Source organism: Leptopilina heterotoma, unplaced genomic scaffold (assembly GCF_015476425.1).
Source record: "Leptopilina heterotoma isolate Lh14 unplaced genomic scaffold, ASM1547642v1 Lhet_220, whole genome shotgun sequence".
Taxonomy (NCBI): Eukaryota; Metazoa; Arthropoda; class Insecta; order Hymenoptera; family Figitidae; genus Leptopilina; species Leptopilina heterotoma.
In genome coordinates, this window is record NW_025110938.1 from 856,477 (window position 1) to 880,304 (window position 23,828).

The 23,828-nt window shown below is 24.7% G+C and overlaps 2 protein-coding genes across 2 annotated transcripts in view; one reads left to right on the top strand and one right to left on the bottom strand.

The window, feature by feature from the left end:
• LOC122502088 (protein LLP homolog) lies at nucleotides 1-3,465 on the top strand. The gene is made up of 3 exons (XM_043611978.1): nucleotides 1-161; nucleotides 503-676; nucleotides 2,985-3,465. The coding sequence occupies exons 2-3, from the start codon at nucleotides 517-519 to the stop codon at nucleotides 3,251-3,253; spliced, it is 429 nt and encodes a 142-aa protein (XP_043467913.1). The 5' UTR covers nucleotides 1-161; nucleotides 503-516; the 3' UTR covers nucleotides 3,254-3,465.
• Nucleotides 3,337-23,828, bottom strand: part of LOC122502087 — a 27,346-nt gene continuing 6,854 nt past the window's right edge. Inside the window, exons 2-8 of the mRNA XM_043611976.1 lie at nucleotides 7,680-7,745; nucleotides 6,123-6,208; nucleotides 5,749-5,844; nucleotides 4,225-4,350; nucleotides 3,917-4,077; nucleotides 3,742-3,849; nucleotides 3,337-3,664 (exon numbers count right to left, since the gene is read on the bottom strand). Of these exons, the coding sequence (XP_043467911.1) occupies nucleotides 3,530-3,664; nucleotides 3,742-3,849; nucleotides 3,917-4,077; nucleotides 4,225-4,350; nucleotides 5,749-5,844; nucleotides 6,123-6,208; nucleotides 7,680-7,745 (778 nt within the window). The 3' untranslated portion in view covers nucleotides 3,337-3,529. The remainder of the gene's footprint in view (nucleotides 3,665-3,741; nucleotides 3,850-3,916; nucleotides 4,078-4,224; nucleotides 4,351-5,748; nucleotides 5,845-6,122; nucleotides 6,209-7,679; nucleotides 7,746-23,828) is intronic.

Consider the following 23,828-nt stretch of genomic DNA (forward strand, 5'->3'; position numbering starts at 1 on the left):
CCAACCGTTCCATTATGGTTGACAACCATTGACAGCCTTTCTTCGCGAAGATTGAGAAGTAAACACGTGCTTAAAAACAGAAAACAGACAAAATATTCTAATTTACTAACAATTTTTGGATAAGCTCTTAAACAGCTTAATTTATTGAGAAGCTAAAGAAGGTAAATATTTTAAGTCCATAACGAAATATTTATTTTTTAAAGATTAAATGCCATCGAGTCAATTGAATGCCATTTGTAACATTCGTCTTTGTACAGAAAAGTGGGGTTATGTCCAGCGATATAAATTATAAAAAATAAAATAAATATATTTAAAAATTGTTTATTTCTTCCTCTAGGTTCAAAACAAAATTATTAACTTTATTATAAAATATTAACATTTAATTTATAATTTAAATTTAACCATAGGTTGAATTTTTAATAATTTTCTTATAAATGTTACAAAAAATTACAATTTGTTACAAAAAGTTCAAAAATTAACAAAAAAATATTCTCTCTTTCAGGAACAGTTTAAAAAATGGCAAAATCTTTGCGAAGTAAATGGAGGAGAAAATGCCGGGCAGTTAAACGAGAAAGATATGGAGCCAAGGAATTAGCAAGATTGAAAAAAACTCTTGGAATCGATGAATCCGCAACTGCCGAAGTTGATATGAAGGAAATCACAGAAATAGCCACAGGTAAAAAAAAAGAAATTTGATATTATAAGATTTACTTTACAAAACAAGAAGAAAATAAGGTTTTTAAATATAAAATAACTTAAAACTAATTATTTACTTTGGTTTTTAAAATTCTTGTCAAAATTTCAATTATTTTCAAAAAATTTCCTCAATTCAATGATTTTTAATATATCTATTATTTTAATAGAATTTTTCAAAAAATTCAATTATTTAAAAATTTTTTAATAAAATGCTTTATGAGAATTTAATTTTAAGAAACATTCAAATATAAAATAAATTATTTTTTGTATTTCAATTATTGAATTCTAGTAGAATTTTATAATAAAAAATTGATTTAAAAATTAATCTCAGTTAAAAACAAATGAATTTGAAAATTCTCAAAAAACTATTTCAAAAATTAATAAAAATAATGGATTTATAGAAAAATTTTAGTTAACACTAAAAAAAATTTAATTTTGGAGTAGTTAGAAATTATTGGGGAAATTCAATTATTTTCACAAAAATAATAAAACTCAATGCAGAATTTCAATTATTTTTAATACAATTTTAATCGGATTTCTCGGAAAATGTAATTATTCTTAAAAATTTTATTAAAAATCGTCGAAAGAATTCAATTATTTAAAAATATGTTTTTAAAATTCTTTATGAGAATTTTGAATTTTGATTTTTAAGAAACATTTAATTGTTCAATAAATTATTTATTTTTGTATTTAAATAATTGAATTCTAGTATAATTTTCTAATAAAAATTGATTTCAAAATGAATTTCAGTTAAAATTTTATAAATTGCTTCGCAATAATTTAATTATTTTCATAAATAATCAAATTTTTTACAGGGATTGAATTATTTTCATAAATTAATAAAATTCTTTTTAGGAATTCAATTATTATCATAAATAAAAAGATCCAACGCAGAATTTCAATTATTTTTAATACAATTTTAAATGAATTCCTCGAAAAGTGCAATTAAATTTTTAAAAATTTGATTAAAAATCGTCAAAAGAATTCAGTTATTTAAAAATTTGTAGATAAAATTCTTTATGAGAATTCAATTTTAAGAAACATGCAATTATTCAATAAATTGTTATTTTTGAAGTATTTAAATAATTGAATTCTAGTAGAATTTTCTCATAAACATTGATTTAAAAATTGGATTTTAGTTAAAATTTTAGATAATAATTGAATTTTAAAAACATTATTCGGCAAATTTTTAAAAATAATTGAATTTTGAAAAGGTTTCAGATTAAAATCTTTGAAAATTTGAATTTTTCATATTTTTAAATTTTAACTATCAATTCTGTGGAATTAATTTTTTTGAGAAACTTTAAATTGCGGATTTTTTAAAAAAATTATTTAAAGTTTTTATTTTTTAATATAATTTTCTATTCTAATTGAAGAATTTACGAATAATTGAAATTTTTTAAAATTTAATTGTAAACAAATGAATTTTGAAAATTTTTAAAGAACTTTTTCAAAAATTATTAAAAATAGTGGATTTATAGATATATGTTTAGTTAAAAACACGAAAAAAAATTCAATTTTGTAATGGTAACAAATTATTGCAAAAATTCAATTACAATTTTCAATATTATTCAAAAGTTATAAAATTCTTCTTAGGGTTTCAATTATTTTATTTATTTTTAATACAATTTTAATCGAATTTCTTGAAAAATGTAATTATTCTTAAAGTTTTTATTAAAATTCGTTGATAGAATTCAATTATTTGAAAATTTGTTGATAACGATTCTTTATGGGAATTAAATTTTAAGAAACATTCAATTGTTCAATAAATTGTTTATTTTTGTATTAAAATACTTGAATTCTAGTAGAATTTTCTAATAAATATTGATTTTTATTTCATAAAAATGAATTTCAGGTAAAATTTTAAATTATATTTAAATATTAAAAGCATTACAGCGTGAATTTTTAAAGGTTTCAAATTAAAATCTTGGAGAATCTTAATTTTTCATCCTTAAATTAAAAATTTTATAGAAATAAGCAAAATTTTTTAAAAATCTTTCAATTTTTTATTTTTTAATGTATATGTAATTGAAGAATTTACGAATAATTGAAATTTTGTAAAATTGAATATTGTAAATAAATGGATTCTAAAAATTGTAGAAAAACTTTTTTGAAAATTAATTGATTTAAAGAAAAATTTTAATGAAAAATTCTTAAAAATAATAATTGAATGTAAATGATAAAGATAATTTTAAAGAAGTACAATATTCTTGTAATATAAAATAATGATTCTTATCAATTTACCATTTTTAATTATTATTAAACATTTTTTCTGCTTTCCAAAACAGTTGTCGATGCCAAAACGATAAAAGAATCCTCGACACAGGAGAAAACGAACGCCGACGAGATGGAAGTAATGGACGAAGACGGCAAGCGGGTATTTAATACAAAGACAATGAGAGATCAGCATGGAAATTATCCAGTTTGGATGAGTAAGCGAAAAATTATGAAAAACAAGAAGGGAAGAGCAAAATCCAAAAAAGCAACAAGCAAACAAACGAAACGATTGTCCAGAAAGGAGAAGAAAAAATTACAATCGACAATAACTCCTCAATAATCGCTAATTCGGTAATTTTGTCTCATTATCTTTTTAAGACCCACTATTTTCTATAGTAATAAGTAATCGAGTATTATGACAACTTTTTTTTTTTTTTGTTAAAATACACGTCTTTTATTACAAACATTAATGTAAATATACCGGCGGATAAAAATACAATTTTTAATAGCTATTATTAAATATGAAGTAAATGCAAAAAAAAATGGCAGTGACATGAGTCTTTTTTTTTCTTCCATTTGGTTCATCCTCTAATTGACCGCAGTAGAATTTTATTATTTAGGATCTGCAGCGTAAACGCAATCTATTTTCCAAGTCTATAACACGATTGGATAAATGTTGTATTCTTCTTGTTTCAAATTCAAATTGCTTCAATTTACTTCTCATGTCGTATATTTCCTGTTGCATTAATTGCTGCAAAAAAGGAAAAAAATGAGAAAAATTGTCAAATTTTTATTAAAAGTAGTAATTGAAAAAATTAATTTTCATACCACATTCTCGACGGCTCGCTTTATTTCATTGATGCTTTCGACTGCCGATGATAATTTTACGTTCATATCAGTGGACTCTGTTTCTCTCTTCTTGCCTCTGGCGAATTGCTAAAAGAAAAATATTTACGTAGGTACATATTTAAAATTTCTTGTTATTTTGTGATTTTTTTGGTACCTTTTCGAGTTTAGTGAGTCGCTTCAAAATGACTTCATAATCTCGTTCATCTTCATTGTCACCAACTTCATTTTCAGTGTCTCGAAAATTCGAACGAGTTGTTGTTTCCGTTTCGAAACCATTTTCCAAGTCGTGAGCTTCAAGGGCACTTCCATCACTGTCTTTAAAAAAACGAAATCAATCGTTCATGAATGAAGAAATAAATATAACTTTACGAGAAGAAGTTGTTTTTTTTCTCCTGTTTGTAGTTTTTTTTTTATTTTTTTTTCTTCAAAATGAAGTAAATTATTTTTTCCTTTTCTTCTTACCATTTTTTCTACACGATTGCCCGTCAGTCTGCAATTGAAAGCCATAGCGGCAGTAGCACTCATATTTTCCGGGAAGATTTCTACAAAATTGAGCGCAAGGTTTCTCCGTCAAGCATTCGTCTATGTCTAGAAAAAAATACATTTATTTATGTGAACATCCTCTTTTAAAAAATTAAAATCTTTTTTTCCTAATATTGTGATGAAAAAATCAATTTTATTCCTGAAAGTTCAATTAATTCTTAATCTGAATTGTAATGACCCGGTGTGTCAACGAAAGGTTGATACTGAAGAAAGGTTGTCAACTGAAGAAAGATCATTACTTAAAATTGCGGCAGGTGGAAAAGTAGCCTCGATCGAGTCATTAGTAGTTTGCTATTTCAAATTTTTTAAATTAAATTTAGAAAGTTAGGATAAATTTAGATACTACCTATCTTATAAGTATTGCAGTCTACAAAAAGAAATCATCAAAAGCTATCGATCATCATAACAGAAAATGGAATTATTGAAAAAATCCTTTATCTTCTATTAAAATAATATTGAAAGATTTATAATTGAAGTTCATACACTTCATATCCAATCTTATTTATATTCTTATCTAACTATCAAACTGTAAATATAAATCTTGAAATTTTAATCAGTTCGATCGTAATTTGTAAATTTGATTTTTTGCGCTCAATTTACTTTTAAGTTTTTTTTTTTTTTTTTTTTTTTTTTTGCTTTCTGCGAGATCGAAATTGCAAACTGAAGATGAATATACCTAAGAATCTCAGAAGCTGATAAAGGACCACGGACCGGTAATTAGAACGTCCCGAGAGTAATGAAATCGATCGTAAATTTATCTTTTGCGTCTCTCCAACTGTCCAGAACTACAATAAGCCAATGAGAGGTCTGTTCCAGTTCACCGCGATATCCTATCGATCCACATATCGTTAATTACCGATTTAATTACGGCTAACGATCTTACATCCTATTTTAAACATTCTTTCATTATTTTCAAGTCTTTCTGAATCGCTAAAGGAAAATATGATGTATTTTTATATTTAAAACAGGTTTCTAGATTTTCATATTTTTCTATTCTCTATTTTGTTCTCTCTCTGGAATATTTCTATTTTCATAATTATAAAACTATTGTTTTTAACCTATTCTTTTGAAAATAAAAAGAAAAAAACGGAAAAGTGGAAAAGTGGTAAGAATGGAAAACAAAAGTAGAAAAAAAGAGAAAAAATAAATTACAAAAGATGAGAATAAGATAAAAATAAAAAAAATGTTAGTGTAAGTAATTATTTGGTGGGTAATTATTTTCCTCTCTCGTGTTTTGATTCAATTCTTTGGCAATAATTGTCTTATTTAATATAAGACGAAACGGAAGAGGAAATGAAGGAAGATAAGATGAATAGTTATTTGGAGGAGAATAGAGGCGTATAAATAGAGAGGAAACGATGAAACTATAAAGGAAAGATCGATGAAAAGGAAGCAATGAGAAGAGGGACACTAAACGATCAGTTGTATACTGTTAATTATTACCTGTCTGGCATTGGTTACCAGTGAATCCCTTAGGGCACGTGCAAGTCCCTGGAGATGTACAGACTCCACCGTTTTGACATGGCTCTGTGCAAGTCGCTGCATAACCAACGAATAAATAACATTTCTTATCATTAGGTATAGGTGCATTTCTTCAATACTGATTCATGTATATTATATGCAAATTTTCATTTTTTACATTTCATAAATTTTATTTAACATTTTATTCGTTTCATTCATTTACATTCTCTTTATTCATTACATTCCTTTTATTCATTTCTTTCCTATTATCCATATCATTCACTTTATAAATTTTGGTAAATTTTGATTTTTGATAAATTTTATACGACATAATTAAAAACTCTGGGTGTACTCACGTTTATTGCAACCGTAGCTCAATCTCGTAACCTGGGTCCAACCTGGACAGCAGAGAAATCCCGATGTAAAATCGGTGTAAACGAGTCTGAAAAGTTTTAACATTTTTAATTTTCAAACACTGAAAGGATACATTTTTCATTTATTACAACAAAAGCTACTTTTTTTCCATATTTAAAAAAAAAAAAATTTTTTTAATTTTCTGAGCCAATAAATCTCAAATTTTTGTACTTTTCTGGAAGACTGAGATAACTTTTTTGATTTTTGTTGTACAGAACAGTGTCAAAAGGCAATGTTGTTTGTTTTTGCTTGAAATTTAAGGAAAAGGAAAGAAAAACAAATTTCAATGAAAATTGACAAAAATACCAAAGTTTGAAATTTTCTGAGCCTATTTTTTGTACTTTTCTGGAAGACTGAGATAACTTTTTTAATTTTTGTTGTACAGAACAGTTTTTTAAAGGTAAAGTTGTTTGTTTTTGCTTGAAATTTAAGGAAAAGGAAAGAAAAACAAATTTTAATGAAAATTGACAAAAATACCAAAGTTTGAAATTTTCTGAGCCAATAAATCTCAATTTTTGTACTTTTCTGGAAGACTGAGATAACTTTTTTAATTTTTGTTGTACAAAACAGTGTTTAAAGGCAAAGTTGTTTGTTTTTGCTTGAAATTTAAGGAAAAAAAGAGAAAATCTAATTTTATTGAAAATTGACAAAAATACCAAAGTTTGAAATTTTCTGAGCCAATTTTTTGTACTTTTCTGGAATACTGAGATAACTTTTTTAATTTTTGTTGTACAGAACAGTGTCTAAAGGCAAAGTTGTTTGTTTTGGCTTGAAATTTAATGAAAAAAAGAGAAAAACTAATTTCAATGAAAATTGACAAAAATACCAAAGTTTGAAATTTTCTGAGCCTATTTTTTGTACTTTTCTGGAAGACTGAGATAACTTTTTTAATTTTTGTTGTACAGAACAGTTTTTTAAAGGCAAAGTTGTTTGTTTTTGCTTGAAATTTAAGGAAAAGGAAAGAAAAACAAATTTTAATGAAAATTGAGAAAAATACCAAAGTTTTAAATTTTCTGAGCCAATTTTTTGTACTTTTCTGGAATACTGAGATAACTTTTTTAATTTTTGTTGTACAGAAAAGTGTCTAAAGGCAAAGTTGTTTGTTTTGGCTTCAAATTTGAGGAAAAAATGAGGAAATCAAATTTTATTGAAAATTGACAAAAATACCTAAGTTTGAAATTTTTAAGGTTAATAAATTCAATTTTTTGCACTTTTTTGGAAAAGTGTCAGAATATATCTACTTTTAGCTACAAATTTTGGTAGAGCGAACAAACTGTTTTGTAACATTATTCTACATAACAAAAATTTCCATGGCTAAAGTGTTCCGTGTACAGAGCTGGGTAAAATGGTTTTTAAAACCTAATTTAGATTGGCATTTTAAATAGTTGTTTTTCCATTTGAAATGCCATTTTATATAGGTTTTAAAAACCATTTTACCGTGTATAGTAAAAAATAAATTCCCTCCGTATTAAAGAATTTAAAAAAAAATATATCCTCACCTGATTTGCCTCCCTCTGTGATGATGAGAAACGGAACTCGGCATCGTTCTGGTACAAACTCTTCTCCTGAAAAGAATAAAAAAAATTGCTTTAAGACGAGAAATAATTTTCGTACACAAGAAATGGAATATTTTTTGTTTAGAAAATATTGTAGGTAACCGAGAAGTTGTAGAAGGGTTTATTTTTTATTTTAAAAAAGAGGAATTGAAGAGGGGGAGCAAGTTATTGAAAATGAGAAAGGGCGTATCGATATTGAAGATGATGGTAGAAGTAGATAAAAAAAGAGTTAAGGAGGAGTAGTAGAAAACTGAGCAATAAGTATAAACTTAGCAAGAAATGGCATAGAAGGAAATGGGGTGTTTCACTGAATAAGAACCACTTCGTCATCGTCAGAATCATATAGAATATTGCGATTCTTCTTATGTCGCTGTCATGTTCACTGAATACAACACGACTTTAACTGTCGTGTATAACAATGAATCTCGCATTATCTAGAGTCCTTCTAGTTTTTCTCAGTCATTTTTTGAATTCTTCATTTTTTATGCTACTTTTTGTTGGATATTTTTAACTCTAAATTTTTTTTACTGATGCATCTGCAGCATTTTTTAGCATATTCGTAGCATTTTTGATATATCTTTTAAGTACCTTATTTTTTTTGGTGATACCACAGTTTTTTAAGGATTTCAAATTGAAACAAAAAACGTATCAAAATTGATACCAATTTTCATACCTTTTTTTGTCTCAATCTGATAACCTTAGAAATGCTCTGACGTGTTCTAAATGCCGCTATCTGTTTAATGATTCACATAATCAACTTTTTATCACCAACGTAAAAATCATTTTCCTTATCTAAACAAAATCTCTTAAATCCAAAAATTATAGTTGACAATCATATTAAGAATTTTTTTTATAACTTTGTATAATTTTCTTCTATGAAATATTTAATTTTATCTCTTCAGAACAAACATTTTCACTATATCTTCTTAGAGAAATGTGGGTGTATACGCTACAAATCATTTAGAATATTTTATACTTTAAATGAAAGTAGCGAAACATTTTACATAATGCAAATGTTGTGTTTATAGCTTCCCAACGTCAACCAGAAATAATATAGGAAGTGAAAAATTAACAAAATTTAAAGTGAAAAAAAAATTAAAATTTTGGATCAAAATTCGTGAAGTTAGCAACTAATTTTTAGTTGTATTTTTTATTTATTATTTCAAACAGAAAAACAAATTTCATGAAAAAATCTAGACTTACTGAAAATTAGTTGCCCACTTCCCAAAAAAATAAAAAAAAAAGTTAAAAGTCTCGTTTTCTTCTTGTAACCTCTTGAAGAAAAACGAGATTTAAAATTACTTTTTTGTAAAAGAAAAAAAGAATGGCGTTTTGACTGATTAAGAGCTGCTTCATCGCGACAGACAATTTCCTTATTAAACACAGTGTTGACTGACACCTTCCTTCAGCTTCGGAGTTCCATTCAAAATCACTGAATGGATAAGTAGATTGTAAATTTTCTACCGAGAAAAAATTATCTCTTCGCTAATTTTAGTATTTTTAAATACTAGTAGGATAAAATGTATATATTTGTTAATTTTATCTAAAAAAAAAACAGATATTTTAATGTCTCTTTGATATTTTTTCTGAAAATGATTTTTTTTAATTTTTGCAATCATGACAAAACGCCCAAGGGATTAAAATGGAAGATTGAAACCCTAGCTGCCCGTGCAGAAATTTTGACCGGGGCCATGGCACTTTGCCCGATCTGGCCGCCCTGTCGGGACCCGGTCGGGGCCATGGGATTTCCCCCGATCTTTTCGCTACCCAGGTAGAATTCCAATACTGACTGCATTTTATTATATTAAAGCTTGTTATTTGATTATTAAAGAATGGGGAGTATTTACTTCAATATTAATGATTATTATTAATATTTTTGTAGTAAATAAACTTTTATGAGTGTCATTAAAAATGTAAATAGTTATTAGAATTGCTTTTATTGGACTAAGTTTTTAAAAAAAATATTTTTCTTATTTTCTTTCATTAATTTAGACAGACTATCTTATTTAAATTAATAATTATTTATAATTATTATTATTGTTAATAATTATTTAAACCTATACTTTATGTAACATTATTAAGAATTATACACAAAACACTTAAAACTAAGACGGAAAAATATCGCACGCACGGGGGACCGAACCCTAGACCTCGAGGACGCAAGTCGAATACACATACCGCATAGCCACGCAAGCTTGAAAGCGACCTCGCTTAAACTTCCTTTTGAATCATGGGACCGTTATATACAGTGTTATCATAATAAATTGACTGTATCATATTTATTTATAGAAAAATTATTAAAAATGTATGTTATATATATATATATATATATATATATATAAATTAATATGTTTATCATAATAATATGGTAAAAATTATTAATTTAATTATTTATTCTATATTATTTATAATTTAACTATTTTTTAAAATAATAAAAATTTTTTCATTATTAATAATTCACAATAATACTAAAAATTATTAATTAATAATAATTTATTTTTTTGCCTTAAACATGGAATTTCAATTTAAGTGTGAAAAACAATTAAGAGTTTTTAAGAGTTATAAATGTCAAAAATAATATGTTAATATTATAACCACAAAAAAATTTAACATTTTAGGCAATATTTTTGGTTATCACCATGATAACATCGACAAATGGTTCACCTTCGACAATTGGTGCGTTTGTCCTATTGTTTTAAATTAAAGGAGAATAAATTCTTAAGACATCCCTCGAGGACAATTTTTGAGTTTTTAATTGTTTATAATTTTTATTTTCAAATTTCAATCAAAGTTAACAAATTAACACAATTTTTTAAAAACGGACGTTTATTTTCTTATTCCGTTACTGCACATGCTCTAAATCAGTTCAAATTAATCCAATATTACCAGCAGACAATTAAAAACCCATAAAGTAATATATTTCAATTGTCATAAACAACATTAATTAACAAATAGTTAACTTATGATCCTGTCCAACAGAAAATTTTTGTTGCAAATTTTCTTTTTTACTTAGGTTCTTTTAAAGAATATATGTCTTTTTTGCTTATAATATAACTTATTTAAATATTTAATATTATATATCCGTGGTCTTTTAACATTATCTAAATAAAAAAGTAAACGTGAAAAAAAAATTTTTGGTGGAAAGGAACAAAAATTAACTATTTGTTAATTAATATTATTTGTAACCATTTAAATAAGTTATTTTTTAAACAAAAAGGACACATATTTTTAAAATGAACTTAAATTAAAAAGTAGACGTGAAAAAAAATTTTTTTGGTGGACAGGAGCATAAGTTACATAACTATTTGTTATTTAATATATTGTTTATAACAATTTAAATAAGTTATTTTTTAATCAAAAAGGACAAATATTCTTTAAATAGACTTAAATTAAAAAGAAAATGTGAAAAAAAAATTTTTAGTGGAATAGGAATCAATGTTAACTATTTGTTAATTAATATTGTTTATAACAATTTAAATAAGTTATTTTATAATCAAAAAGGGCAAACATTCTTTAAATGAACTTAAATTAAAAAGAAAAGGTAAAAAAAACATTTTTTAGTGGAAAGAAATCAAAGTTAACTATTTGTTAATTAATATTGTTTATAACAATTGATATAAATTACTTTCTGTTTTATTAATTATATGGTGGTCATATTGTATTAATTTGAACTGATTCAGATCATATGCAGCAACGGAATAAGAAAATAAGCCTCCTTTTTTGAAAAATTGTATTAATTTGTTAACTTTGATTGAAAATAAAAATTATAAACAATTAAGAACTAAAAAATTGACCTTAAGGGATGTCTTAAGAATTTATTCGCCTTTAATTTAAAATAAAGAATACTGAAACCGGTTAAGAATTGTAGGCTGTAGACAGTTTTGAACAGTAAATTGTAAAAAAAATCCCATTGTGCGCTGTTTGTAGATCCTTGGGCAAACCCGGTCTGGTCCTGGTCGGGGCCACGAAGTCGGGGCCAGATCATGAAATCCCGACCGGGGCCAGGGCGGTAATCGGGAACAAAAGTGGCGATTTCTGCACGGGTGGTTGTAAATATGCAAATGAACAGTAATTTAACGCCATCAATTAAACTGAAAATTAAAACTACGAGAAAGGAGGACTAGAAAAAAAAAATTTATAAGAATGAGGTCATACTTATAAGGAATATAAATTCCCTCACTAGTTGGGTTAATTTCATTATTTTGGAATATTGAAAATCCTTGAATGTTGACAGAATTTATGACTCAAGAGTTGATTTTTCATCTACTGCTGCTATATGCGTGGGAAGACAATTGATAATATTTCACACATTAACCTTCGAATTTCTACGATGATAAAGAGCCCTCGGGGAAATATAAATTTCCTCTTTTATAAGCTTTTATTGACCCAAAGCAAATCAGTAAACAGCAATATATCACTTTCGTACTGAACTTACAGAACTTAGTTCTGGACTTTGAGACAAAAAAAAAAATATAAAAATATAATCATAATTCCTACAAACTAATTCTTAACGGAAAATTTTTCATTTTAAAAATAGAAAATTTAGAAAAGACTAGAAAAATTAGATCCGTTTGCAGAAAAATGATAATTTATTCTTTTGATGATGGTGAACGTGAATTTTTACAGACAAGTATTTTTAAAAAAGAAAAGAGAAGAAGAGAATTTTAAAAGAGGTGAAATTCGTTTTTTCAAGTATGATGAATATTTTTTCTTTATGTTAATTAGCATCGTGATGAAAAGAAGATGACCAAAATGGTATGTACGAGAAAAGAATGAGAGGAGGGGAGGGGGCAGGGATAAAAATAAAAAGAGGTCAATGTAATGAGGGATGCTGTGAGCTTCTTATTGGCACCGAGTAGGTGCGTAATTACTTGACTTGAACGACCAGAGCAACCCATAATCAAGTAATTTTGCAATTTGGAAATTTTGCTTTACATCAGCCGGAGGCAACCGCGTGCCCGGCAGTTGCATTCTCTCTGCGTAGGAAAACATTCCTCGAGTACCATCAATGTTACATTACTCTTTGACAACGAAGTATTTTTGGTCTATTTTTCCTTTTCCGCAAGAAAAAAGAAAAAGGAGAAAAAAACGATTTTTCAAACAAGTGCTATGCAACATAAATATATATATACAAAACTCCAAATAGAATTAGCCATTAGGGATGAATAATAATATTTTCCTCTCAGAGTCGCAAAAATTAAACACTCGTTAGGGATGTGGACTTCCATTACTCTTGTTTATAATGATAATTCTGTAGTTCAAAAACATTCTCTGCATATGAAATGAATTTTCATTTCAGAAAAGTACTAGCTGTCCTGCTATAGTGTTTATAATTATGTTTTTGTGTTATAAATTATTCGACGAAATTATTCTTCTAAATTTAGAATTATTAAGCCACAATTTCCACTTACAGGCTTCGCACTCATCTACTAAAACCTACTATTTAGTACTTTTTTATGTTATGCTACTATTTGGGTACTTTTTTTAGATTTCAGAAAATAAAAGCTACTATTTCTGTTTTTTTTTTTAATTCTTTAAATTCGCTAAGAATAGAAATAAAAAAACTATTCTCAAAAATTATAAACAAATTCTTTAAAGCGATTCAATTTTTTTCAAAAAATAAGTAAAATTTCTCAAAAAAGAATTCAATTATTTAAAGAAAAAATTAATAACATTTTTTGCAAAAATTCAATTACATAGGGGAATGTAGTCAAGGTTGGCCTACTGTCTAGGTAGGCCACTCGCGTTTTTTTGTCAAGTTCACTAGCGCCACCTACGCGCATTTTTGTCGAAGCTTGTCTTAGTGAAACCTAACTTTTTGTTCAATTACATTTTCGGAAAATCGAAAATTGTGTTTTCTGTGACGTCGGTACAAAAAAAGCTCAAAAAAAGTTTTGTGCATAATGTGAAAAACCATTAATAAAAGATAAAAAACAAATTGAATCGTCAAGGCAAGTATGCAGAAAATTTGTGGGACTCATGGTTGAAAGGAAAACAAAGTAAAAAATCGAATCCCGAAACGTATTTCTTTTTGTTTACAACAATTCGGTAATGTTACTTACTGTCAAGGTCGGCCACTATGTGTTTAAAATGCGCAAAGTTGAGGACGAGCTACTTCATTTGCAAAAACTGCAATTCTGAATAACTCATATTATAATTGATCATCTTATTAATATTTTTATTTAATTTTATTAATATTTTAGTGCAAAACTTTTTTTTATTTATATTTATTTTTTTATATTGTTTATTGTTATTATTTTGTTATTTCATTAAGTTACAAACTGTAAACAATAAAGAATCAATTTTCCGTAACTCCAAACATGTTATTTTATTTTTTAACGATTAATGCCCTTTGAATTTTAAACATGGCCGACCTTGACTGTAATGGCCAACCTGGACTACAAATTTTTTTTTTTTTAAATCTTTATAACTTTTTCATTTTTAAACCTGTCAATTTACTTTGTACAGAAAAAATGTTCCTATTAAACAGGACTTTCCAACCATATACTTCAATTGTCCAAATTCATTTTTAAAAAAAAGTTATAAACAAAAGTCAAAAAGGTGGCCGACCTAGACTATGTTCCCCTACATATTTCCAAAAATTTTAATAAAATCCTTTGCATGAATTCAATTATTTTTGCAAATAACAACATTTTTCACAGAAATTAAATTATTTTTAAAAATTTTAATACGCAAAAATGCAACTAGAATTCAATTACATATTTTCATAAATAATATAGAATTTTCAAAGAAATTCAATTATTTAAAACACAAATTTTTTAAAAATTTAAAAAAACCATTTTTTAAAAAGTTTTTTTTAAATTCATCTCAGGAATTTAATTATTTTTTTAAATTTTAATATTAATCGTTGCAAGAATTCAATTATTTTTATAAATAATACAATTCATCTCAGGAATTCAATTATTACAATTATTCACAATAATTCAATTACATTCACTAATAATAACATTTTTCATGGAAAGTCAATTTTTTTTTTAAATAAAGATAAAATCCTAATCCAGAGTTCAATTATTTTCATAAATTTTAAAACTCATTCAAGAATTTCAATAATTTTCAATTCTATTTTAAATTAATTAATCGAAAAATTCAATTCCTTTCACAAATAAAGTATTCCACAAGAAGTGAATTATTTAAAATAAAAATATCACAATATTTATTATATTTCTGAAAAATAAATTATTTAGAACAATGTTTATAAAATTCTTACGAAGAATTAAATTATTTTCAAAAATAACAAAAACTTTCCCAAAAATTCAATTATTTTTAAAAATAATTAAATTCTTCGCAAAAATTCAATTATTATTTAAAATTTTAATAATAATCGTTCGCAAAAATTCAACTATTCTTACAAATTTCATTGAAAATCTTTATAATAATTGAAATGTTTTCAATATAATTTAATTAAATTTTTTTTAAAAAGAATTGAATTCTTTTCATAAATAATAAAATTCTTCACTGGAATTTAATTATTTTTGAAAATTTTAGTAATCGCAAGACTTAAATTATTTTTAATACAATTTTACAGGAATTGCTCTAAAAATGTAATTATTCTTAAAAATTTAATTTCCGTTCCTCGGAAAAATCAATTATTTAAAAAAAAGTTTTTTTTTTAATATTCTTTGAAAGAATTAAATTATTATTAAATATATTAATAAAATTGTTCGAAAGAATTCAATTATTTAAAAAATATTACAACTTTGCACAGGAATTCAATTATTAACAAATATTTTAATAAAATTGTTCGAAAGAATTCAATTATTTTAAATTCAATTTTAATTACATTTTTTTGATATAATTCAATTATTCTTTTAGATTTTAATAAAATTCTTCACAAGAATTCAATTATTTGCATAAATAATTTTGCGAAAGAATTCAATTATGTCCATAAATAACAAAATTATTCACAAAAATTTAATTATTTTGAGGTTTTTCAATAAAATTCTTAGCAAAATTCAATTATTTTCGTAAATAACAATATTCATTTCCACAATTCAATTATTTCCAAAATTAATAAAGTTTTCATGGAAATTCAATTATTTTCAAAAAATTTAATAGAATTATTTGTAAAATTCAATTATTTTCAAAAAATTTTCGCAATTCAGTGATTTTTTGTAAAAATCTCCGTAAGAATTCAATTCTTTTTATGAATAATAAAAATTTCTCAGGAATTCAATTATTTAAATTAGAATTTTCATAAAATTAGTGGAAAGAATTGAATTATTTAAAAAATTTTATAAAATTCTTCGCAAGAATTAAATTATTTTTATAAATATTTAAATTTATACATGAGTAATAAAATCCTTTAAAGGAATTCAGTTTATTAGCAGACCAGGATAAGAAAGAAGTAAATATTTTTGATGAAAATTAGGAAAAAGTCAGAAAAATAAAATAAAGAATGAAATTTTTGTCAGTTTTGTGAAGTGTCGAAAACGAGTTTTTTTGGTCGTCAAGATGAATTTTTTGATAGCTACTTTTTTACTACAATTTTTAGTTTGAAAGTTACTTTCTGACATTTTTTAAAAATTAATTATTGAGTGCGAAGTTCCTAATGATTGCGAATTGATTCGAATTTATTGAATAACACATTTTTTAATTAAATTTTCATTCATGTTTAAGAAAGTTTTGAAGCATTTTACTCAAAATGTCCGAATTTTACTAAAAAAAAATAGAAAGATAAATTTGATACTTTTAAGAAAACTGTAATTGTAATAGAATTTTATTTTTTATATTATATTTAGACTATGCGGATTAGGTATACAATCCTTTTTTGGAAACCCATATAAATCCTTATAATGAAAGAAAATGTCAATTAAATTTTAGTGATATTTAAAAGGGGGGAAAAATATTTTGACCCTGATCTTTGGATAGCCTTGACTAGTGGCGCATTGTTTCTGACGGATAAGGAATAAGGAAACTCGTTTTACTCCTCTTAAGATGTTCTCGCGATGGAACAGTGGAATGAGAGAAAAATCGGTTCTTGCATGTCCATACGTGGAATCACTGACCCTCGAGAATTGCCATTTCTTCGTGTTTTTTTTCTTCCCTTTCTTTTTCCCCCGACGAGAGTATAAGGTAATTTATACGTCCAGTGCGCGGACTATACCAATTGCTAAAGTTCTTCCTCCCCTTTTTCCATAAAATGTCTTTCGTCTGCGAACTATTAATTTTGCCTCCAAGACTCGCACTCGCCCCCTCCGAAAAAAAAATGTTTGTGCGTAAAATAAATTCGAGATTTTATTATAACGAAACAAGTGCAAGAAAATACGAGTGTATTACTGCAATGATTTTATAAATACGAACCACCGTTAGGTACTTTTAATCTTATCTAATACACGACGCGTAGAAAACTTTTCACTTACTATAATTTTCCGTACTCAGATTATTTTTTATTGTCAAAATGAATTTCTCTTTGATATAAAAATTTATTTAAAAATTTTTGTAGTATAAATAATAAACAACTGTTCATAGTAGCACTCTTAACTTAAAAGTATCAAATACTAACAAACTGGTATGATACCAAAATATCAAATCAAAAATTAAGTTAAATTTTTAGTATCATTTTGATCCAATTGGGTATCAATTGATACCCAATTGGATCAAAATGATACTAAAAATACTTTTCGGAAAACTGAGTAAAAAATGAGAAATATTATCTATTAAATCAATATTCAGCAACTTGTGTCAAAATATTTTTTGACAAAATATTTAAATTACGAAAAATAAATACTAAACGTGATATTGAGAGACATTTTCACTTGGGGGCAATTTCATCCTGGATCACGTAGTCGCGTGAAGTCTATCAGTTTCTCACACCAGCCCTGAGCATATTAACTAGGCACGACGGAAGAATTCCTTCGAATTCAATTCAATCTATTGGATAATGCTGCTAGACGAAGCTTTGTTATAATATTCAAATGCAGATCAATGATTCTGACAATTTTTTTTTCATCTCAATCTGTTGGAATGTAATTGGAAAAAAAGATTTCTAAAACCGCAATAATGAAAGAAGAATGAAGGTATGATTTTTTATTTACGTGCATACCGACAACAATAAAGAAAATTGAGGTGAATAATGAGAAATGTTTTTTTAATAAGGCATGCAAACATACTTGTACAATTCATACAGTTCATACAATTCATAGTTCATACTAAACATTAAAGTCGTGATATCGTATTTGTTGCCTCCGGTAGCTTTACTGCTTCTAACGATATGCATCTCAATAACATGTTAATGAAAATGGCTGTCGTCGAGCTTTCTAAGACTCTATTAAAATTGAATTTGCATATATTTACCGTAATCTTCAAAAATCTTCCGTCACTGTAATTGCTGATCAAGATGAAACAAGGAATAATATAAAAAATTTCAAAAAATCTTCTGTTACACCTTCTGTTACAAGAAGAATATTAAAGAAGCAACTTTGAAAATTGCAGATTTTCTTCTTCCATTTTTTTCTGCATTTTTCTAATATTCGGATAATTTGGTACAAAAATCTTTAAAAAGATCTTTTTTATGATCAGAAATCTTCAAAAATCTTCCGTAACATAATGCTTGAAGAAAACAAAAAATGAAGATGCAACTCTGAAAATTGCAAACAAAGACCTACTTTCTTTCTCTTCTTTTTTTCCACTTTTTCTTAACGTTCAGATATTTAGGACAAAAATCTTCACAGAAGATTCGTTTGAAGATCAAAATTTCCCCAAAGAAGTGAATAATTTTAAAAAAATGTTTATAAAATTCTTCCCAAACATTCAATTATTTTCAAAAATAACAAAATTTTTCACATTAACTCAATTATATAAAACAGAATTTTTCTAATATTTTTCGAAAAAAATCAATTATTTCGCAAGAATTCAATTATTTTTATCAATAGTAAAATTCTTCTTAGGAATTCAATTATTTTTTTCAATTTTAATAATAATCGCTGCAAGAATTCAATTATTTTGATTAATATTAAAACTCATCACAAAATTTCAATTCTTTTTAATACAAATTTAAATGAATTCAGCGAAAAATGCAACTTCTTAAAAATTTGTATAAAGTTCTTTGAAAAAATTCAATTATTTTTATAAGTAATAAAATTCTTCATAAGAATTTCAATTATTTTTTTAAAATTTTAATAATAATCGTTGCAAAAATTCAATTATTTTCATAAATAATAAAACTTCTTGCATGATTTCAATTATTTTTAATATAATTTTACGCAGGAATTACTCAAAATTTGTAAATATTCTTAAAAATTTAATCTCGATTCCTCGAAAAAATAAAATATTTAAAAAAATATTTTCTTTTAAATTCTTTGGAAAAATTCAATTATTTACAAAAGTAACAAAATTTTTCAGAGAAATTCAATTCTTTTTAAATATTTCAATAAAATTTTTCGCATTAATTCAATTATTTTCATAAATAATAAAATTCTTCTCAGGAATTCAATTATTATTTTTGAAAATTTTAATAAAATTCTTTGCAACTATTCAATTATTTTCATAAATAATAAAATTCATCGCGGGATTTCAATTATTTTTAATACTATTTTACAGAAATTGCTTAAAAAATTAAATTATTCTTAAAAATTTAATTTCAGTTCCTCGGGAAAATCAATTATTTAAAAAAATGTAGGTTTTTTTAAAATTCCTTGGTATAATTCAATTAATTATTTATAAAAATATTAGAATTTTTCACAGGAATTCAATTATTTTCAAATATTTCTATAAAATTGTTCGCAGGGATTTAATTATTTTAAATTCAATTTTAATTAAATTTTTTTGAAATAATTCGATTATTCTTTTAGATTTTAATAAAATTCTTCTCGAAAATTCAATTATTTACAGAAATAATTCTTCGAAAGAATTCAATTATTAAAGATAAATAACAAATTTATTCCCTAAAATTCAATTGTTTTCATAAATAACAATATTCATCACAAGAATTCAATTATTTTTAAAATTAATAAATTTCTTCTAGAAAATCAAATTATAGTTTAAAAAATTCTAATAAAATCGTTCTTAATAATTCAATTATTATTATAAATAATAAAATTCTTTTTATGAATTCAATTATTTTCCAAAAAAATTGAATAAAATGCAAATTATTCTCAAAAATAGTAAGTAATACAATTCTTTGTAAAATTTAATTATTTTTAAAAACTTTTCGCAATTCAATTATTTTCAATATCTACTATCACAGGATTTCAATTATTCTTAATATAATTTTAAATTAATTCCGCTAAAAACGCAATTATTCTTAAAAATTTGAATAAAATTCTTCGATAAAATTCAATTATTTAAAAAAATGTTGATATAATTTGTTTCTTAGAGTGTAATAATTATTTTTTTATTTTTAATTACATTTCTTGAATGAATTTAATTTTTATCAAAAATTTTTAATGCAATTCTTCGTATAAATTCAATTATTTTAAAAAATGTTGATAAAGTTCTTTATAAGAATTCAAATTTAAGAAATATTCGCAATTATTCAATAAACTTATTTTTGTATTTAAATAATTGAATTCTCGTAGAACTTTCTAATAAATATTAATTTAGAATTGAAAAAATATAATGATTAAAGTTTTGAATAATTTTATTTATAAATTTCAAGAAAAATGAATTGAAAAATGATTGAATTTTGAAAGACACTTTTGTAATTTTTAGAAATAGTTAAATTTCAAAAACGCGTTACATTCAAATCTTTAGAAATATTTTAATTTCCGTAGACAAAATAAATCTTGTATTTAAATATTTATTTTTCAAAATTATTCCATTTTTGAATGTAGTTAAAAAATTGGAAAATTGAGTCAATTTTAATTTTTCGTAAGCTACTTTTTTACTACTTTTTTCTGTCCTTAAGCTATTTTTTTACTACTTTTTTTCTGTATTTTAGCCACTTTTTGCTACATTTTTAAAATTAATTATCGAGTACGAAGCCTGCAACTTTCTTTTATATTTTTTTAATATTCGAGTAACTTATAACAAAAATCTTTTTGAAGATCAAAAATCTTTAAAAATCTCCCTTCACAACTGTAGAAGGAAATAAAGATACTCGCGTCACCAAAATTTGTATGCGCAAATCACAGAAATAAATCAGGGAAAAAGAAAATCAAAAATCACTTTTTCGTCATTCGTGCAAGAATATTCATTTATTTTCCATAGAGACAGACGTCATACGAAGAAACTTTTTTTACCGGAAGTAGACGAAGAATTTATTCTTGAAATAAAAAACAAGATCCGCAGTAATTAAACCAAATTTGTAAGTTATTTAATTTACTAATTATATACTTGCGCGATATATAAATATCACCATAGCTCTTTTAGTGTATAACACATAAAGGGGAAAGTGACAGCAGGAAATAATACATCTCTCTCCAGCTCGTATCGTGGCACGCGACAAAATGACAATTCATCAAGTGCAATTGAATTTTGCGGTATTGCGTGACATGTCCAGGAGAACCAGATGTTCTATAGAATTATATTATGTGTATATCTCTACATAATTTCATAGTCCATACAACAATGATTATATTATACCCATTTATTTTTGTACTTTCATTATATTTATAGAATCTCCAATTTTCCTAATAGAATCTAAAATTATTCTCATTTTTTTATTATTCTAATTCTTTTATTATTCAATTTTACCGAAAAAAATAATTTTTATTTCATTCCTAAAGCGAAATATTTTGTTTTTACTTTTGCATTCTCACTTTTTATCGAAACGTATTTTTTCGAAACAAAAGAAAAAAATGCTTCAGCATAAGCGAGATGGAAATCACGACCTGACCCCTAAGGCTATGTTTGAATTAGGTTCAAATTGTTCCTGTTTGTAGAAAGAAAATTGGTTTTAAAGCACCCTCCAATTGTCCAATTTGATTATAGCCTCGAATTGAATATTTGCCGAAGCTACTGCAATCTATAGATATACAAAAATACAGTCTACAAATAAAGTTTCTTCTCGAAAAAAAAATCTTTACGAAAAATCTTTTCGAAAAGGCGATAAAATATTAAATATTGTAAATCTAGTTTAATTTACAGTTTTCTTGAAAGTATCAAATTGATACTATAAAGTGGATCAAAATTGATGTCAAAGGATCAATTTTTGATTTGATCCACATTTTTGGTGTCAATTCGTTGCCATTTGATACTTTTAAGTTAATAGTATTCTTATCTTATTCTAATTTAGAATTCAAATAAGGTAATTATTTGAATTTCTAAATTCTATTTTGAATAATATTCTTTTTCCTTTTTTTCCTTGGGAAGATGATATCGGTTTTTTTAAAAATTCGAGCAGTAAAAACTCGTCTGTTTCTTTGCAAATCGTTTCTTCTTTCAATTTCTTAATTTTTTTTGCGCTTGTAACCCATTTTATCTTCAACATTTCTAGGTAAACGAGAGGAAAGATAAATAAGCGTAAAAAATGAATGGACCATCTCAAAGGAAATCAAAGCACAAATGTTTTGGCTACTCGCCAAAAATGAATGCCTCGGCCACACGGTGCTTCGCTCATAAAAAGAAAGATCCTGTTCCTCTCTCTAATTCTTATTCTCGTATTCAACGAAGTGATTTTTGCGAATCGCCAAGGACCCAGTGTCAAGGTTATACTTTTACGTACTCACGCCATTGACGTAGTGGCAATTTCACGTTTAGAAATTGTTATATATTGAATTTCAATATTCTATTTTTTATTCTCCTTTTGCTCTTTTTGTTTATCAAAGTTCTTTTAAAGGATATCAAATTGAGACAAAAAATGTGTCAAAATGTTGGTTCGCAACTATTTTGATACGTTTTTTGTCTCAATTTAATATTCTTTGAAAAAATACCAAAAAAAATGAAAAAACAAAAAAATACAAAAAATGTATCAAAACGTTGCTTCGCAACTATTTTGATACGTTTTTTGTCTCAATTTAATATTCTTTGAAAAAATACCAAAAAAAAAAATGAAAAAACAGAAAAATACAAAAAATGTATCAAAACGTTGCTTCGCAACTATTTTGATACGTTTTTTGTCTCAATTTGATATCCTTTGAAAAAATATACTCTTTTGTTTTTCTTCTTATTGTAGTTGCAGACTTCGCACTCGATAATTAATTTTAAAAAAGTAACAAAAAGTTTTTAAGAAATAATTAAATTTTACAAAGAATTCAATTAAAATTTTTGAGAATAATTAAATGTCGGTGTGGAATTTGATTAAATTTTTTTGAAAATAATTGAATTCCTAAAAAGGATTTTATTATTTATGAAAATAATTAAATTCTTAATAAAGATTCTATTAAAATTTTTTAAAATAATTGAATTTCCAAGAAGAAATTTATTACTTTAAAAAATAATTGAATTCTTGTGATAAATATTGTTATTTATGCAAATAATTGAATTTCGACAAGAATTTTAATAAAAAGCCTCAAAATAATTGAATTTTCGGAAATAATATTGTTATTTATCTTTAATAAATGAATTCTTTCGAAGAATTATTTCTATAAATAATTGAATTCTTGGGAAGAATTTAATTAAAATCTGAAAGAATAATTGAATTATTTAAAAAAAAATTTAATTAAAATTTGCAAATAGAATTGAATTCTTGAGAAAGAATTTTATTTTTTATGAAAATAATTGAATTGCTGAGAAGCATATTATTATTTATGAAAATAATTAAATTATTGCAATAAAATTTTATTAAAAGGTTCAAAAAGAATTGAATTTCTGTGAAATATTTTGTTATTTTTGAAAATAATTCAATTCTTCATAAAAATTTTATAAACCTTGTTTTAAATAATTAATTTTTTCGAAATATAATAAATATTATGAAAATTTTATTTTAAATAATTGAATTCTTGTGGAAAACATTATTTGTGACAAAAAATAAATTTTTCGATTAATTAATTTAAAATAGTATTAAAAATTTAAAAATAATTGAAATTCTTCTATGAGTTAATACTATTTATGGAAATAATTGAATTTTCGATGAATTTAATCAATTTTTTCATAATAATTGAATTCTTCTGCAAAATTTTATGAAAATTCTAGATATTGAAAATAATTGAATTCTTTCAAATAATTTTATTAAAATTATATTGAAAACATTTC

What these genes read in the sequence shown, in the direction of transcription:
- LOC122502088 (XM_043611978.1), top strand. Translation starts at nt 517, where the DNA reads ATGGCAAAATCTTTGCGAAGTAAATGGAGGAGAAAATGCCGGGCAGTT. An exon ending in AATCACAGAAATAGCCACAG is followed by an intron (nt 677 to 2,984) that starts GTAAAAAAAAAG and finishes TTTCCAAAACAG; the next exon opens with TTGTCGATGCCAAAACGATA.